The 20,233-nt window shown below is 41.5% G+C and overlaps 1 protein-coding gene across 1 annotated transcript in view; it reads right to left on the bottom strand.

The window, feature by feature from the left end:
• The window catches only part of LOC126106856 (nuclear RNA export factor 1-like), a 169,068-nt gene that overhangs the window by 84,438 nt on the left and 64,397 nt on the right, over positions 1-20,233 (bottom strand). Inside the window, exon 6 of the mRNA XM_049913252.1 lies at positions 15,520-15,646. Within this exon, the coding sequence (XP_049769209.1) occupies positions 15,520-15,646 (127 nt within the window). The remainder of the gene's footprint in view (positions 1-15,519; positions 15,647-20,233) is intronic.

Here is a 20,233-nt window from a genome sequence, read left to right as displayed (position 1 = left end):
ATAGACTTCAGTTTATTGATAGAATACTGGGAAAACAAAGGAGAATGGTTACAAATCACTCATGTGACCCATTCCGGAATATTGCTCACGTGTGTGGACCCCGTACCAAATAGGTCTAACAGGAGATATCAAACGTATACAGAGAAGAGCAGCACAAATGGTCGAAGGTATGTTTAACCTGTGGGAAAGTGTCAGAGAGATGCTGAAGAAACTGAACTGGCAGATTCTTGAAGACAGATATAAACTAACCAGAGTAAATCTACTGAAAACTTTCAAGAACCGGTTTTAAATGATGGTTCTGTGTGTATACTACAATCCCCTACATATTGCTCACATAAGACTTGTGAGGACAAGATTAAATTAATTACAGTACATACAGAGGCATTCAAACAATCACTCTTCCCGTGCTCTACACATGTATGAAACAGAAAGAAATCCTAGAAACTTGTACAATGGCAGGTATCCTCTGGCCTGCACATCACAGTGGTTTGCAGGGTATATATGTATATGTAGATGATCACAACCTGTAGAGTTACCAAATTTTGCCTGCTGTTCCAAATAGTCTCGGATATTTTCTATAGAATTAAGAAAGGGTGATTTCTGTGGACCAGTTAAGGTGAGACGGGGTGCCCTAATGTGTGTCAGACTGCGATTGTACAAGGTGTGATCGAAAAGTAGGAGGAATTTTTGTTTTTCTTAAACAACATTTATTTATTCATCAATATCAACTATGTTCCCTTTAAAGTAATCTCCTTAGATATAAAACACTTGTGACAATGCTCTTTCCAGTCTTGGAAGCACTTCTGGAACTCACTCTTTGTTTTCATGTTCAGTTCATCATCAGCAATTCTGTTCTCCTCTCGTGGCAAAATAATGTTCATTGATGGTTCTCTCCAGACTCAGGAATAGAAAGAAGTTGCAAGAGGCCATGTCTGATGGATCGGGTGGATGATGAAACATAACGGTTTTGTTTTTTTGCCAAAAAATCGCTAACTAGTATTGAGGTGTGAGCAGGAGCATTATCGTGATGTAATTTTCACAAGCAGTTCTGCCACAATTCTGGCTGATTTATTTGCATTGCTTCACAAAAGTGGCACATAACTTCCAGGTATTATTCCTTACTGGTGTACAACCATAAGGCAGTCTTCATGATGCACTCAAAGAAAACAGTAAGAAAACCTACACATGTGATCACATTTGTCAAATTTTTTATGGTCTTGCGTCTTCTATGTCCACGTGACATTGTTTTTGGTTGAAATTCAACAATTTTGGAACAAACTCTGCTGCTACATGTTTCACATCCAAAAAATTGCTTGGTATGAGCCGAAGGACATGCCGGCACTATCAGCAACCTCTCTGATGGTGACTTGGCAGTTTTCCAGAACCATTTTCTTTACTTCTTCCACATCGTCGCCAGTAACTGATACACTAGGGTGTCCACGGCAGTTGTCATTTTCAATGTCTTCTCGACCCTCTTTGAATCATTTATACCACCCGTAAACTCTTGTCTTACTCGTAGCACATTCGGCAAAAGCCACAGTCAATGTTTCCAATGCGTTGCAGCACTTTATTACATTTTCAAGCAAAGTTTAATGCATATTCTTTGATCTATCTTTTTCAAAAGTAACAATTTGCTGTGCACTCACAAACATGTATTACCTCTACGAGTGTCAACAATAAACTAAATATTCAATCTGTTGAAAATGCAAAGATACATCGAAAACATGTAAGCGAACAATGTAAGAACACATTTAAAATCAGATGTATAAAGCCCGTGAAATTAAAATATGATTGTTTCTTTTTTATCACAGGTTTTATGCATGTAGACCCGTGAATACAGTTCTTGAAATCTTGGAAAACGTGTCCACAGCATACTCATCATGAAGTTGTAGTAGGAAGAACAACACTCCGTCACTGAGAATGATGAAATAAACATTGTAATTCATGTTCACATGTTGTGACATGGAAAGCATCACCAGAAATATCATAGAACTATCTCTGGCCAGAACTGCATGCTTTACACATCATGGGTTAAAGGCCTCACTAGGCCATCAATGTGTCTGATACTCTGCAACAGTTGAAAAGAGGCAGAATTGTGACTTGTCATACAACAGTGTACACCTCCTGTCAGGTACAATCCAGTTTGTGTATTGCTTGGATCACTGAAGACACGAAGCTTTGCGTATCACTGTGAGCAATGGTTTTTTGCACGGCACCCAACTCCAAATCTCCACTGTGTGCACTTACATAGGCATTTGGAAACTATGAGTCATGACACTTGTCTCTGATCCCTGTCGGTCAGGATATCGTAATGACCAATGTGTTTACGTCGTTTTGCATTGCTTTAAGTGATATGCCATTCCTTTTAGACAAATTCAACAGTCATTGTCGATACAACAAATTGGGCAGCTTCATTCGCGGTATGGTAACAGGTACATTTCCGCACGCTAATTACCTCCTGTCATTTTGTCACATCTCCACGTCAACTCAAATTAATGTGCAAATTCCAAGTGTAGTTCCATGACAGTCTTTGGTCAGAAAATCATTTGTTTTTAACAAAAGTAAGGAGAAGTAGCACGGTAGTGGCACAGAAGGTCAGGTCAGCAGTGGCAGGTCTAAAGCTGCCAGTGTGAGCCACAATAACAGATACGCCAGTGGATCGAGCAGCAAAGGCAGCCAAGCTCAGCAGTAATAGTGCCACACTGCGGAAGCCGCGTGACGAGGCAGGCAGTGTCACCACACTGGGGCAAGTCTCTGGTTATGGCAACGTGACTAAGTGCCGCGTTTTAGTGAAACAAGTGAGCACTAGAGGCACACAAACGAGTCTGGAATTTCACGACACAGATCACCCGTCATCACCAGATGCCGACAGTACCGCCACAATGATTCCAGACGGCGAGACGACTGGACTATGCCAGTTGTACAGTTCGAGACCTGGCTGTGCCTGCAGTCTGCACTAAATGCTTCATGGGACTCGGTGTCGCAGCCCAACCGATCTGCCATCCACTCTTGCCAACTATGTTGCTGACTTACTTGTGTGATTTAGCACCACAACGTCAGCTGCCGGCCGATGCCCGTCCGAGTGAAGCAGGTCACAGCCCACGCGCAGCAAGATCCTCACACTACCACCGCTTCCACGTGCATAGCCGATAGGCCGTCTCCCGAGTGGGACACCGTCACAGCATAACATGGCACAACACCGATGTCGACAGAGGGTGACAGCTCCGGCAGCACAAGGCGCCACGTGGAAGCTGCCACCTGTATGATAGCCCCAGCTCACGTAAATGAGGAGAGGTGTGTCAGCCTCATTACGCCCCATATCGAGATCACTGAAGCTCTTTGTAATTGTTAAGAGAGTTTGTGCTGGGCCCCATGGCCTGTCATCAACACTCACTCACCACCCCCGACAGCATGCCCAGCGTGCTAAGGAGCAGTGTCTGGAGAAACGATGTTGCCGCAACCACAGCACAACGTTTCAGCTGCAGCCCACACTATCGTGGTTAGAGTGAGTAAGATTATTTTTGCTCTCGCGTGGTGGCACTCTTGGAGTCAAAGTTTATGAGTCGTAATTATGCGAGGGTTACCTTTTCGAGGGCACAGGAGCCGGCTGACTGATCACTTCAAGGAAAACTTTAGAGATGAATGTTCGGTGCCTGTGTGTTGTACTGAGTGTAATTTAGTTGGGCGCTCTGCCTGTTGTGCGGAATCAGTAGTTGTGAATTGCTTTCCGTGTTAATTGTTTTGGGCATACAGCTAGACAGTGTATAATGTCCAGGTGGCTCACAATCAGCAAAAATAGTAGGTTCTGCAACTATCTGTTCTACCTATATTAGTTTTGTGGTTTCCCATTGTTTGTTTGACAAGGAGAGGTCCCAAGGAGTGGGATTGACTTTTTGAAATCATCTATATGCTGATGTAGGTTAAGGCCTCATATCTCACTCTGCAGCCATTCGCCCTGGTGTGCCCTTGTTTGCAAATAATCAACAAAAAAATTGTAATTTTGTGTGACATTCTAGAACTTTAATATTAATAACACTAGATATGACAGTATTGTAGAGCAGTTAAGCTGTATGACATGCAGAAGGTTGTGAGTTTGAATCTTGTCTGGAGCTTCAAAATTTTTTGTTTTTAAATTGTTATTGAAATAATTAATCACTATTTTTATTCAGTTAACTGATTTAAATGTATTTTCTATAAATTTCTAATCCATTGTCACAACTTTTTAATCGACAAATTAACTTTTTCATTTGCTCTTACCTTTTCTTCCTAACATTCTGGTTTCATTTGGAATCTTTGTGCGAAGGATTTTTTTTTTTGTTTATCTACTTATTTATTTTTTATCTACACTATTCAATCAAAAGTATCCTGACACCTGGCTGAAAATGACTTACAAGTTCGTGGCACCCTCTATCGGTAATGCTAGAATCCAATATGGTGTTAGCCCACTCACAGCCTTGTACTTGCAGTGGATCCTGATGCAGTTTGGAATTCCTGTGTGATGGTCTGGAGAGATGTCTGCATATTACATATTATGACCCTCTTCAACTGCGGGCGGTCTATGTCAGTCAATAGATGAAGTCGGCCTGTACGCTTTTGTGCTGTACATGTCCTTTCATGTCGTCACTTCACTATCACATGGGAAAAAGTGGATCTAGGGATGTTTAGGAGAGTGGAAATCTCACGTACGAATGTATGACATAAGTGACACTCAATCACCTGACCACATTCTCTGTCCGTGAGTTCCGCAGAGTGCCCCATTCTGATCTCTCATGATGTCTAATGACTACTGAGGTCAGTGGTATGGAGTACCTGGCAGTAGGTGGCAGCACAAAGCACCTAATATGGAAAACGTATGTTTTGGGGGTGTCCAGATACTTTTGATCGCATAGTGTATTTATTTATTCACTTATCTATTCTTATTTTTCTATTTGAATTTAAACATCTGAAAATGCCGATCTATCAGTTAAAAAACAAAATACAAAATAATCTATTTCTACTGGCTGTGCAAAAGTATCAAAAATATATTTTTCATTTTGTAAAAGGTGTAATTTTTTTTTCTTTTTTAGAATGGTAATCACCATACCAACATTTAAAACAAATTCTTCTTCACTGTGGACCAAATATTGCAGAAGAAGATTTTTAAATGAAAAAAGGTACTATAAACAAAATTCCACTCTAGCAAAACAAGGAACAGAAGCAATGGCAAGGTTGTCACAAGTTTCCCCAAGTGTAATTCTCTGATGTTTCCTTGATTTCCAGACAAGTTTTAAGATTTTTCCCTGACAAATTTTGAGATCTCTAGGGTAAGTTAAGATGTAAGTTGACAATCTGTCTTTGCAGCTGTGGTACAAGAAACAATAGTGCAAATGAAGAAATATAAAAAATAAAAAAATATATAAAAAATCTTGTAGGCAGATGGAATTATGGAGAAAGCAAGCCAAATAGTGTATGTGTTCATTAGGACCACTGATGTTATTTTATTTCAATAAAACAAAACACATCTGGTGACAAAAATACACATTTCCATGGAGTCGCAAGACAGATTTAAAATATCTTCACCGATTTCAGAAATAGCCTCAGAAAAAAGTAGACCCCTTTGAAAAAAGTGTATAAGGAAGGGGAGAATTTGTAAACTAACACTGTAAGTGACCACTCATAAAATGTTGGTTCTCCTATGTTCGCTATTGTCAGTTATTACCCACTGTGTTATACCTATTATTTTACATGAATTGTGTGATTTTCTTTCAAGAAATATATGAGTACATAGTGTCCAAACTGCCATCAACTGACACAATTTTCTTCTTCTTATCATCCATACTTTCTAACATATAAACTACTTTCAAAGTGCCAAAATGTACTAGAACAAATAAAATATCTATCAAACGCCACACTGCACAATGTACCTGTGGTGAGACAGTCTCAATTCCTGAAATCGACCAACCATGGTCTCTGGCTTGCTGAGGAGCACTGCGGTCCTGGGTCCATGGATGAACCACGAAAATCCGCTGCATTATGCCACACTTAAACAGACCCAAGCCTGTGGGCAGATCAGTGAGACTAGATCGGGTAGGCAGGGCCTGCACATTAGTAGAAACCGAATGGCTTCAGATCGGCAGGCCCAATCCATTATAGACACCTGCAGAAACGGCCTGCAGTTTTGGCCCATCACAGAAATCCACTCTTGTGGCCAGCTATTCACGAGCCACAGACAGCATGTCAATGAAATGAGACGGAGGTGATCAATCCGTGCAACAGATAACTTGTTCAAATACTCTGAGAATCAATAATGAGGATAGGTAGCAACTCACTGTAAAGATGATTGCTGAGCCACAAACAGGCACAGAAAAAGACCATCATCCTCTCTCAGCTAAATTTTCAGCCACAGCTTTTGTCACAAAAGAAGAGCACACACACAATCACAGAATCACTCTGACACAACTCCTGCACACATGATCACTACCTAAGGCTGCTGCGTCTACAGTCTCTGAGAATCAGATCCAAACAAACCACTCCTCATGCCTCTTGTTGGCAGCTGCTAGGCTAGTGACAAGAAGTGATGGCAGCACTGACTGAGAGCTGAGGGGAGTGGTGGGGAGGGGAGAAGCAGTAGTAATGAGGGAGTGGGGAAGTGGCACATATACTCAGCTACACCCAACCAGCGACGATGCATGACGCCACAGTAAACAAACCATTTCATCTACTGAAACAGAAACGAGATTTTTCAATTTTTTTTTTTTTTCAAAGTTCCCAGATATTTCCCTGATGTTTTGAAATTTCCTGATTTACCTGATTTCCAGAACCTGTGGCAACCCTGAATGAATGCAATAATAACATGAGATGATCAAACAGAAGTAATTAAATTGAAATTAATACAAAAAATCATGTGCACAAATAAAGCAAATGCAAAAAATAACAGCAAAAAGTATAAATATAAAATTTAATATGATGATAAGCATGGTGTGACAGAAGGTTAGAAATTAAAATCACATGTAAACCAATTAAGTGAATAAAAACAAATATCAAACTTATTTTGATATATATTAAAAATTAAAACATTTTGAATTACTTGATGAGTTTCAAACTGACAACCTTCTGCACGTCAGGTGCATATGCTAACCAGTATACTACAATACCTCTACTGTCAATTTTTAAGGCTCCAGAATTTCACATAAAATTATGGTTCTTTGTTTTCCAACTTCTCACAAATGAGAGCACATCAGGGTGAATGGCTGCATGGGAACTTGACCTACATGACTGTATAGATGGTTTCAGAAACTTGATCTCACCCAAGAGAACCTCTCCTTGTGAGTAATGAAAATGAGTAAGGATGAGGCAGAGGTAAAGTCAAAGTCAGAGATACGAGGTGTCACCAGTGATGAGGATTTGCAACAAGGTAGCTCAGTTGAGAGCAGATAATGTGGTTGTAAATAATTTATTGGCAGAGAAGGATCACGAAACAGAATTGTTGAGGTCTCAGGTTCTAAGGGCGGCTTCAGCTATTGCTACCCTTGTTTCTCCCTCCCCTGGCAGGACATCTGAGGATGTGGTAGCATTTGTAGGAGATCCCAAGTCATCGGCTGATTTAGGTGGTTGGTCGGATAAGCAGTTATCGCAGATCCTTAGGAAGTTTGATGGGGAAGTGAAGTTATTTGTAAGGTGCACAGAAACATCATTTACTGCAGAGACTTTTTATTAACCGAGGCAGGGGTTGGAACAACAGTATAGGAAGCAGAATAGTGCACAGTTTTTGGTGAGGAGTTGGGTATTGTGTCCAGAATGCATGACGAGGCAGTGAAGAATTTCATGGACAGGACTAGGAAATTGAATGTTCACACCTACAAGATCACAGAATTATGAAGTGAACAAGGTGGTGCTGCAGGAGGCCAAGCAATGATCACTGGATGCTTTTCTGAGGGATTTGACACCAGAGATGTCTAGGATGGTGCATACTGGGGCAGCTAAAACTCAAGGGTTAAACAAGCACAAAAATACCAATAAACTGAAAAAGTGGTGAGAGTGATGGATCGAAGACATTTATTTGCATCAAATATAAAGTGTTTTAATTGTAGACGAACAGGTCAAATGCCCAGGCAGTGCTACCAGGCAAGGAGGAGTGAGAACGAATTCAGAGGAGGAATGTTCTATAATGGGTGTGACAGACCGTAGAAAATATAAAGCTTTGTTGGACACAGGGGTGCATGTATCAATGGCCTCAACAGAATCAGTGGGAAGGAGGCATTGGAACCCATTACATTATAATTTGCACAGTATGGGGAATAGTATTACACGACCACAGGCAGCAGTAGTGATGAGTTTTTCGTTTGAGGCAACCAGGTTTAAGCAGGAGGTGGTGTCTCATCTAAGTTAGAGGTGCAGTATCATGCCATAATAGACCTTTGACAGTGTGTAGTGGTACTTAGTGGGAAGACATTCTGACTATGGGAAACTGTTATCAATGCCAATCTTTTGCGAAAACTATCTAATGTGGAAAACAACCCACTTATGCTACAAGCAGTGACATGAAGGCTCGATTCACATGATTGTGTGTCAGGAAGCACTGGAAAGTCGCTATGAGTGAATGTGGAGTGAATGTGGATCCTGCATTACCAGTTGATATATTACGCCTAATAGAAAACCATTACAGGGTAGCGAAACAGTGGATGGATGTATCATTTGGTGAAACACAGTACTGTATGCATACAAGAGAGGCACAGAGACACAGTAGTACCTGTCAGTGTGGATAATTTTGGACCCAAAGAATTTAAGTTGTTAAAGGGAATGTTACTGGCTACAATGGAAATTCTGGATGAGGAAAATTGCCACACAGAGGGTGTTGGCTACAGTGGGCACAGGATGCTGCTAGGACTGCATTAATAAGAAACTGAAGCAGTTAAAGGGGACGGAGAGGACACAGTTGGAGGACCAGTTGCTAGAATTTCAGGATTTGATTCCTCTCCCTCCCAATAGAGCCACTGCCTGCTATGCCAGTAACACAAAACAAGATTCCAACAGGAAACAAGGGACCCATGTATCAGGGTCTGTTCAGAATTCCACAACTACTGCAACCAGTTCCGGAGGAATTTATAAACCAACAACTGGCTGCTAGAATTACAGAAGAGAATAGTAGTTCCTGGGAACTGGAATTGTGATTGTACTGAAAGTCTATTAATGGCTCAGATTATGACCGATGCCTACCAAATTCTGAACTTCACGAAGACTATTGACAATTTAGGGCAAAGCCAATACATCTCGACAATGGAATGGAGTGGATACCATCAGTTAGAAGTTGCGCCAAAATCTAGCCCAAAAATGGAAAGGGGAGGAGAGGGGGAGGGGGAGGAGGAGGGAGGGAGGGAACCTGGTAGTGGTCCTTGTCCTCAGATTGCTGTATGGGGGGAAACTTGGAGAAGAAGGATGCTAGTTCTGAGGGTGCTGTACCTGTTTGCTGGGGGCAGACTGAGGCCACTGCAGGACCATCACCTGGACAGAGGAATATATTTTGCAAGCAACCAGACATATTGTTATCCAGCCATAGGTGGTCATTATGGTTATTATTTAATGTGTGGGAGTCATGGAATGAAATTAGTAGGTTGGACGAATTGTTTAGTGGGATAAAACAGTTAGTGGTTAGTAGCAGGAGGCTGAGAGAGGTCTTGAAGGAGCACAGGAATTTGCTTGAGGCATACAGATGTCAAAAGGAGCAGATGCAGTAGGTGATCAAAGAGTAAAAAAGGGGAAGGTCAGACACTGGAGATCATCTTCGAGACAGCAGACACTAGTTATGTGAGTGAGTTGAGCGAAATGGCAGAGACTGCACAGGGGTTAGCAGAGGCAAATAAAGAAACTGTGGAGTGGAGTTCCATGCAGATAGTGAACACAGGGAGCAGCATGCTAAACAAGTTACGAATGATCCAAAAACTGTCTAAGGAAATTGTGGATTAAGCCAGGGCCTCGACTAGTATTTTGAACTGGGATTTGGAAGCAGTATGAGCTCGAGTGCCTGTACCAGATGCAAGAGTATCGTTCATGAGGCTATTGAAGTCATCAGAGGATAGTATCGGGGATGCAAGATTGAAGTTAATGAGCTCGCAGGAAGCCATCCTTCAGGCGCTACGTGAGCAGTTGCTGTCACTTGAGCAGTATTTGAGATGATTGAGGAAGATACAAGGAGAATTGTCATTAGAATTACAGCTAGTGGTAAAGCTGACCAGCCATAACTTGCCGCTCTACTACCATGGTGCTAAAGTGGGTGTAACCACGAATGCTACACGACTGTATGTATCGGTGAAAGTACCAGTAGCGGGCATGAACACAGTGTTCAGGTGTTACACGGTACACACTTATGTGGTGAAGTTAGCAAGTCGGGAAATTTATTAAAGTAAGACAAGAAGAGGTGCTGCTATTAACAGAAGAAAATATAATTATATATTAATACCTTCAGCTGCTGACGGGCATTGATATATATCAACGGGGACAGGTGAAAATGCGTGCCCTGACTGGGACTCGAACCCGGGATCTCTTACTTACGTGGCAGATGCTCTATCCATCAGAGCCACCGAGGGCACAGAGGATAGTGCGACTGCAGGGACTATCTCGTGCACGCCTCTCACAAGACCCACATTCTCACCGTATACATCCACACACTACATTTGTAGTGTCCCTACCCAACACACTCATTACTCGTGGAAGACATTCTTACCAAGTCCCGAACACGTTTGGAATTAGGAGGCAGTCAGCTGATGTTCAACAGGACTGTGTGTGATATTAAGGGACCTACGTTTCATTTGACAGTTACTATGAGTTATTCTGTTGAATGTGAAATGGCCACAGTTGTATTGGTCAGAAGAAACTAAAGAGATGATGTCCAAACAAAACCCTACCTTCCTAAATGACACCAGAGAACCCAAGACTCGACTGTTCACAAAGTCAGACGACAGGCACACAGGAGGGGCAGATCACTGAAGCGGTTGTTGCAGCATGTGGAACAGTGCAGAGATGGTGGACAACAAGTAACTGTGGCCACAAGCGTCACAATTCCTAATGCTGTAGTGACTCTAATTTTGCTCTTCCTAGTTCTCGCATGTTTGAAACGGCATGCTGTGCAGAAGGCTGACCCAGTGCTCATCCAAGTTGCTGTAGGTCAGATAATTCGAGTGAGAGATGGAAGATTTAGGGAGCCAGAAATTAACCAGTAGTCTGTGTAGTATTTAAGAATAGCAGATTTAGTGTTTGATACCAGAGGACAAATGTATGGATATAGAGGCATATATCACTATGTGTAAGATAGATACTGTCTACAGGAAAATTAAAGACATCTTTGGAGAAAAGAGAACTGCTTGCATGAATATCAAAACCAGTTCTAAGCAAAGAGGGGGAGGCAGAAAGGTGGGAGTAGTATGTAGAGGATTTATACAAGGGCGATGTACTTGAGGTCAATACTATGGAGATGAAAGAGGATATAGATGAAGATGAAATGGGAGATATGATAATGTGTGAACAGTTTGACAGAGCACTGAAAGACCTAAGCCAAAACAAAGCCCAGGGAGTAGACAACATTCCATTAGAACTACTATTTGCCTTGGGAGAGCCAGCCATGACAAAATTCTACCCGCTGAGCAAGATGTGTGAGACAGGCGAAATACCCTCAGACTTCAAGAAGAATATAATAATTCCAATCCCAAAGAAAGTAGGTGTTGACAGGTGTGAAAATTACTGAACTAGAGATTTAATAAGTCACAGCTGCAAAATACTAACGCGAATTCTTTACAGACGAATGGAAAAACTAGTAGAAGCCGACCTTGGGAAAGATCAGTTTGGATTCCGTAGAAACATTGGAAGACGTGAGGCAATACTGACCTACGACTTATCTTAGAAGATAGATTAAGGAAAGGCAAACCTACGTTTCTAGCATTTGTAGACTTATAAAAAGCTTTTGACAATGTTGACTGGAATACTCTCTTTCAAATTCTGAAGGTGGCAGGGTCCAATACAGGGAGTGAAGGCTATTTACAGTTTGTACAGAAACCAGATGGCAGTTATAAGAGTCGAGGGGCACGAAAGGGAAGCAGTGGTTGGGAAGGTAGTGAGACAGGGTTGTAGCCTATCCCCAATGTTATTCAATCTATATATCGAGCAAGTAGTAAAGGAAACAAAAGAAAAATTTGGAGTAGGAATTAAAAACCATGGAGAAGAAATAAACACTATGAGGTTCACCGATGACACTGTAATTCTGTCAGACACAGCAAAGGACCTGGAAGAACAGTTGAACAGAATGGGCAGTGTCTTGTAAGGAGGATGAAAGATGAACATCAAAAAACGAGGATAATGGAATGCAGTCAAATTAAATCGGGTGGTGCTAAGGGTTGGGTTGGGTTGTTTTGGGGAAGGAGACCAGACAGCGAGGTCTGGGGAAGGAAGTCGGCCGTGCCCTTTGCAAGGAACCATCCCGGCATTTGCCTGGAGCGATTCAGGGAAATCACGGAAAACCTAAATCAGGATGGCCGGACGCGGGATTGAACTGTCGTCCTCCCGAATGTGAGTCGAGTGTCTAACCGATGCTGAGGGAATCAGATTAGGAAATGAGACACTTAAAGTAGTAGATTTGGGGAGCAAAATAACTGATGATGCTCGAAGTAAAGAGGATAAAAATTGTAGACTGGCTATGGCACGGAAAGCGTTTCTGAAGAAGAGAGGTTTGTTAACACTGAGTATAGGTTTAAGTGTCCAGAAGTTTTTTCTGAAACTATTTGTATGGAGTGTAGCCACATATGGAAGTGAAACACGGACAATAAATAGTTTAGACAAGAAGAGAACAGAAGCTTTCGAAATGTGGTGCTACAGAAGAATCCTGAAGATTTGATGGGTAGATCACGTAATTAATAAGGAACTACTGAATAGAATTGGGAAGAAGAGGAATTTGTGGCACAACTTGACTAGAAGGAGGGATCGGTTGGTAGGACATATTCTGAGGCATCAAGTGACGACCAATAAGTACTGGAGGGGAGTGTGGAGGGTAAAAATCTTAGAGGGAGACCAAGAGATGAATATACTAAGCAGATTCAGAAGGTTGTAGGTTGCAGTAGGTACTTGGAGATGAAGAAGCTTGCATAGGATAGAGTAGCATGGAGAGCAGCATCAAACCAGTCTACAGACTGAAAACCACAACCACAACAACAACAACAACAACAACAACAACAACAACTAGTTTTACAGGTCGAGGGTAGAAGTAATTATAACAGAAAACTGGGCTGGGGTAGGACCCGAGAAACTGGGTCTTCTCTATAGAGGAAGGCAGTGTAGTGCTGCAACCCAGTCTTTGATAAAAAAGTTATTTAGTCTTTACAATAAGGAGAAGTAGCACAGAAGCACCATGTAGCATGTCAGTAGATGCCAGTGTGGTGACAGGTGGGTCACAATAACGCACACACCAGCAGATACTGCAGCGAGGATAGCCAAGCTCAGCAGTAAGAATAGCAGTGCTTGGCAATAATAGTACCATACAGTGGTAGCCAAATGGAAAGGCAGGCAGTGTCATGACACCAGGGTGAATCTCTGGTTATGGCAACGTGACTAGCTGCTGGGTTTTTGTGAAACAAATGAGCACTGGAGGCATATAAACAAATCTGGATTTTAAGGCAGGGATCAATCGTCATTACCGGAGGCCAGCTTTGCCACCACAAAGACAGAATAACGCTGGACGGTAAGACAAACTGGACTCTGCCAGTTGCAGCCATAGGTTCGAGACCGGGGTGAACCCGCCATCTGCACCAAGTCCTTCACGGGACTCGGTGTCGCAGGACCGCCAATCTGTCGTCCACGACTGCCGCCTCGGGCACCAAGTTCCTAGCATGACTCGGCTCTGCGACGTGAGGTGCCAGCCGACTCCTGTCTACATCTATATCTACATTTATACTCCGCAAGCCACCCAACGGTGTGTGGCAGAGGGCACTTTACGTGCCACTGTCATTACCTCCCTTTTCTGTTCCAGTTCGCGGGAAGAACGACTGTCGGAAAGCCTCCGTGCGCGCTCGAATCTCTCTAATTTTACATTTGTGATCTCCTTGGGAGGTATAAGTAGGGGGAAGCAATATATTCGATACCTCATCCAGAAACGCACCCTCTCGAAACCTGGCGAGCAAGCTACACCGTGATGCAGAGCGCCTCTCTTGCAGAGTCTGCCACTTGAGTTTGCTAAACATCTCCGTAACGCTATCACGGTTACCAAATAACCCTGTGACGAAGGGCGCCGCTCTTCTTTGGATCTCCTCTATCTCCTCCGTCAACCCGATCTGGTACGGATCCCACACTGATGAGCAATACTCAAGCATAGGACGAACGAGTGTTTTGTAAGCCACCTCCTTTGTTGATGGACTACATTTTCTAAGGACTCTCCCAATGAATCTCAACCTGGTACCCGCCTTACCAACAATTAATTTTATGTGATCATTCCACTTCAAATCGTTCCGTACACATACTCCCAGATATTTTACAGAAGTAAAGGATCCTTCTTTCTATGTATTCGCAATACCTTACATTTGTCTATGTTAAGGGTCAGTTGCCACTCCCTGCACCAAGTGCCTATCTGATGTAGATCTTCCTGCATTTTGCTGCAGTTTTCTAATGCTGCAACTTCTCTGTATACTACAGCAACATCCGCGAAAAGCCGCATGGATTTAGATGGCTGTCCGAGGGCAGCGAGTTGTACTCCATGCACATCAACCTCCTCACGCCACCACCGTATCTGCGTGCATAGCCGACGGCTGTCTCCCGAGTGGGACACCGTAGCAGCATAACACTACGCACCGCTGACATCGATGGCTGTGGACTACGGAGGCTGCTGACCCAGCAGCGAAAGGTGCCTGCTCAGCAGCAGCGCTCGTACAACAGCCCCAGCCGAGGTCAATGACAAGAGGCGTGCCCCCAACTCACTGTGCTATGTATCGAGATTAATAAAACTCTTTGCAATTGTTAAAAGAGTTTTCACTGGGCCCCACGGACTGTCAGCATCTATCCCTGCCCTCCACCTCCCACCATTCCCAGCACGCTTCACGAACAGACTGGCACATAACGCCACTTTACTGCCCTGATTTACATCAAAAGTGGATGGCCATAGAACCTGTCTGCAGTGCTCAAATCAACCACTGCAATCTATTAAGAAGGTGACTAATTTAGATGGTGCAGATATATACAGTAATATTTCATGAATTTTCACCTCTCAAAGCGTATTTAATTAGTGGAATGACCAAAGAAAAAGTTAGAACCTTAAAGGAAAAAATTGACAACAGGAAAAGATGGACAACAACCTATGCAAAAACAATATAAAACAAGGGAAAATCCAAGATGGAATGTAACCTAGGCAATAAAGTTGATATGATGCATTCATCACTTTCACATAAGCCAGTGTAAAATACCTTACCATATAATTGCTCCCAGAAGCAATATAGACTTTGTTGAGAAGCACAGCCATAAAGTGCGTAAAATTTACACACATTAACATTTATGATGAAGTCATATACTCACCAGGAATGCTAGTCAGGTGTGACAGGTCTAAGAAAGTCCCGTCAGAGCTGAGCCTTTCACTGATAATTTTCCGCAGAATTGCAGAGAGGTTCACTTTCTTGGCACGAAGCTCGACTTTCAATTCAATCTGTTGTCATTAAAAATATGTATTAGACAGCATAGAAAACTATCAAAATTTCCTGAAAGAATAAAACACAACACCAAATGGTCACTTCAAATGCCAAAGACAACACAAAAATCCTCAGATAGTACTGTGCAAAAGGAACTACTGTAAATGTTAAATACTAGACAAATAAACCATGTAAATGGTTTCACTACAGAATATACGATGACCACAACCAAAGTTGAAAGCAACCATTTTTAAACTCAAATTCCAAAGGTGTAACAAAAATTTACAAGTTTAGATGTCTACAATCTGCACAGACAATGAAGAGACTGAAAAAAATATATGAAGAGAAAAAGGATATTATTGCAATAGCTAAGTGAAGAGTAGTTGAGGGCCCTGGAGACTCTGGAAGCGTTTGGTACAATATATAATGATAAAAGAGAGACTTCAAAAACATATTTCAAATTGTAAAACTTTTCCAGAGGGTGCTGTGGATTCTGATAATAATCTAATGGTGTTATCTGCAGATTAAAACTGAAGAAATTAAGGGAAGGTAGGAAATTAAGGAGATGGAGTCCGGATAAATTGGAAGAACCAGAGACTATTTAGAGCTAAAACATGGAAAGGAATACAATAAAAGAAGAATAGTGTGTTAGTTCTGGTTTGGTCAATTTTGGAATGACCGTGCTTGGAGGCTGCACAACAGCTAACACAAAGACTATGAATCGGCATGAAATTTATGTAATGAGAGATAATTACTACTTGCAGTACTGCAACTAAAGCATGTATTCTAGTTGAAACTAAATTGGTGCCACGAACAATCTTCCTCGCAATGTAAGAAAAATACAATGCAACGTACCAACACTGATGGCACACAAACCGTAATTTGCAGCAAACTTGGTGCTTAACAAAAAGTCAATTGTTTGATTATATTACGCTGACATTATTAAATTGCCTCTAATTTTCTGTGGTTGCCGATAGTACAGTTAATCCACTATATATTGTTTGTATTTTTATCATGCATATCAATTATTACACATATTGTTGATGCATGAGTAAAAATTACACATCCTTTTTGTGTGAGATATAAAACAGAAGTACCCTCAAGCAAGATTGAAACAAAAGCTGTTAAAAAAAAAAAAAAAAAAGAATATTCTCTGGACATTGTTCTATTGTTACTAAAATAATTTTAAAAGCCTATCTTTGCCGTCTTCTGTGGCATTGTACCAATTTCTTCTTATTAATGAGGAAAAGAAAGCATTCATATAAATTGATGTTGCAAGACAAATAAAAAACAGTATTACACAATTGTCCCACACTGTACACTGACGTTGTATGGAGGTGTATAGTGTTAGGCAGTATCAAATGATTAACTGGATGCTATATTACCGATGTGTGTGTGTGTGTGTGTGTGTGTGTGTGTGTGTGGGGGGGGGGGGGGGGGGGGGGGGGGGGGGAGGGGGGGGGTGTGTCTCAAAGCCCTTTAATTCTCGATCTTTTAGACAGACTTACATCAAGTTAAGTGGAGATTTCAGCTTTACCTTATTATATCTACATATACTAATACAAATAATTAAAAGGAAAACAAGTTATAAAAAAAAGGGGGGTACAAATATCAAATACTGTGCATATTCAACAATGCTTGGCCCAGTCTGTTTCATTACTGCACCCACGCACATACCAAGTAGTTGGCGGCCTGGCATTGGGACTTTAACAGTTGCATTCTCGCTGAATACTTTTATAACTCGTGCATGTCCATTTCCCGTGGAGTGAGATAGTAAAGTTGTTATGTATTGCACCGTGGATTCTTCCAGAAATATTTATTCATTTCTTGGAAACGGTGGGTATCTATGTGATAATTTTGATGCTGTGGCAGAAGACCTCCAATTTTCTGGCCCGGGACCCACTGTTTATCCGTCATAATGAGCTTATTCAGCGGAGAGGAAATCCGTTAATCAGCACCTGATGATAAGGTGAGCTCCTTATAAATACTTCTCCATTTATTCAGAGCTGAGTGTGGTTTAGTACAAAAAATTGTAGGCCTGGACATGTGTACTAAGTGTCAACACACTCAACTTTTGGAAGGAGGAGGGAGAAGAAAAAAAAAAAAAAAAAAAAAAAAAAAAAAATCGCTATTACACAGGTTCTTTGCCGAACTGCCATCAAACTCTATTAATCACTTATTTTGCATAGCATGCCTGCTTTCGTATGCTGTTACTCTTTAAACAAACTACAAACTGTTATTTACATAGTTACAATTTTAATACATTCATATATTACATATTATTGCTTACATTCCACTCGCACTTACTTACTTACTTCATAAACAGTATATAAGTTTAGTTTGTAAATACAGGGTTATTACAAATGATTGAAGCGATTTCACAGCTCTACAATAACTTTATTATTTGAGATATTTTCACAATGCTTTGCACACACATACAAAAACTCAAAAAGTTTTTTTAGGCATTCACAAATGTTCGATCTGTGCCCCTTTAGTGATTCGGCAGACATCAAGCCGATAATCAAGTTCCTCTCACACTCGGCGCAGCATGTCCCCATCAATGAGTTCGAAAGCATCGTTGATGCGAGCTCGCAGTTCTGGCACGTTTCTTGGTAGAGGAGGTTTAAACACTGAATCTTTCACATAACCCCACAGAAAGAAATCGCATGGGGTTAAGCCGGGAGAGCGTGGAGGCCATGACATGAATTGCTGATCATGATCTCCACCACGACCGATCCATCGGTTTTCCAGTCTCCTGTTTAAGAAATGCCGAACATCATGATGGAAGTGCGGTGGAGCACAATCCTGTTGAAAGATGAAGTCGGCGCTGTCGGTCTCCAGTTCTGGCATGAGCCAATTTTCCACGGGCTACGCGTGAAACTTGCCCGCACGCGTTCAACCGTTTCTTCGCTCACTGCAGGCTGACCCGTTGATTTCCCCTTACAGAGGTATCCAGAAGCTTTAAACTGCGCATACCATTGCTGAATGGAGTTAGCAGTTGGTGGATCTTTGTTGAACTTCGTCCTGAAGTGTCGTTGCACTGTTATGACTGACTGATGTGAGTGCATTTCAAGCACGACATACGCTTTCTCGGCTCCTGTCGCCATTTTGTCTCACTGCGCTCTCGAGCGCTCTGACAGCAGAAACCTGAAGTGCGGCTTCAGCCGAACAAAACTTTATGAGTTTTTCTACGTATCTGTAGTGTGTCGTGACCATATGTCAATGAATGGAGCTACAGTGAATTTATGAAATCGCTTCAATCATTTGTAATAGCCCTGTAATAGATTCATTTACATTCATATTATAGAATAAACATGCATAACCTCAGTTACATTGATCATCCTTATATACATATATACATCCGTATGTTTGGCTATCACGAATTTTTTTACATGAGAAACGTTATACATAATTCCTTTCACATTATTCATGGGATCTTGTCATTTATCTATGGAGAAGGTGGGAAAGCATCGGCATCTACTTCAAATACACTATGCGCTGCTTGTCTAACTACACTTAGTTACTCCTTTAGGAATTAAGGAAGGAATCGATTTGACTACAGGTCCATCGGATTACCGAGGAAAGAACGTATAACTCATATATTGTCTTACAAGAAGACTCTCGGTCATCATTATTCATGGTAGATCCTTGTTATGTTCCTACTGCATGAAATAGACATAGTTTACTACAAATGACATGTAACTTAAGTATTCATGACATGTGTTTGATTGTCATAAATGATGTTGTTTATAATCATCACGTACATATACATATATACATATTGTAAAGAGAAAAATGGGTGTTGGGAGTTTCTGAAGCAGTGACTGTATCCTGTGTGCAGGTCGGCCCCTCACTTGTTTGGTAGCATCAAACCTACACTATGTGATCAAAAGTATCTGGACACTCCCCAAAACATACATTTTTCCTATTAAGCACATTGTACTGCCAACTACTGACAGGTACTCCATATCAGTGACCTCAGTAGTCATTAGATATCATTAGAGAGCAGCATGGGGCACTCTGCGGAACTCACGGACTTCAAACATGGTCAGCTGATTGGGTGTCACTTGTGTCATACGTCTGTATGCGAGATTTCCACACACCTAAACATCTCTAGGTCCACTGTTTCTGATGTGATAGTTAAGTGGAAACATGAAGGGACACGTACAGCACAAAAGCGTACAGGCTGACCTTGTCTGTTGACTGACAGAGACCGCCGACAGTTGAAGAGGGTCGTAATGTGGGAACACCTGGAACCAGAAATTTCCTGTAAATCACTTTTCGATAAATTCCTGTCAATTTGTCGAAAAGTATTATGACACAAATGATTGAAATTTTCATAATAATTTACACTATACTGATGAGTCAAGTTTGGTATGATTTTTAAGTCCTTTCGATTAATAAATTTTCTACTACGGAAACGGTGAGGAAAAAGGAAAAAAGCTAAATATGACAAGACAGATGCTACTAAGCATAATCATGCAAGCTATTGTGCAAATTTCCTACACCATCTGTGTACTCAAACAGCTCACTTACATCTCCCGTTGGTGAATAAATTGTCTTTTTAATTCTCTGCTCCTCATTTTCATATAATATGGATTTTG

The sequence above is a fragment of the Schistocerca cancellata genome, chromosome 10, assembly GCF_023864275.1.
Source record: "Schistocerca cancellata isolate TAMUIC-IGC-003103 chromosome 10, iqSchCanc2.1, whole genome shotgun sequence".
Classification (NCBI taxonomy): Eukaryota; Metazoa; Arthropoda; class Insecta; order Orthoptera; family Acrididae; genus Schistocerca; species Schistocerca cancellata.
This window is presented reverse-complemented; position numbering and strand designations above follow the sequence as displayed.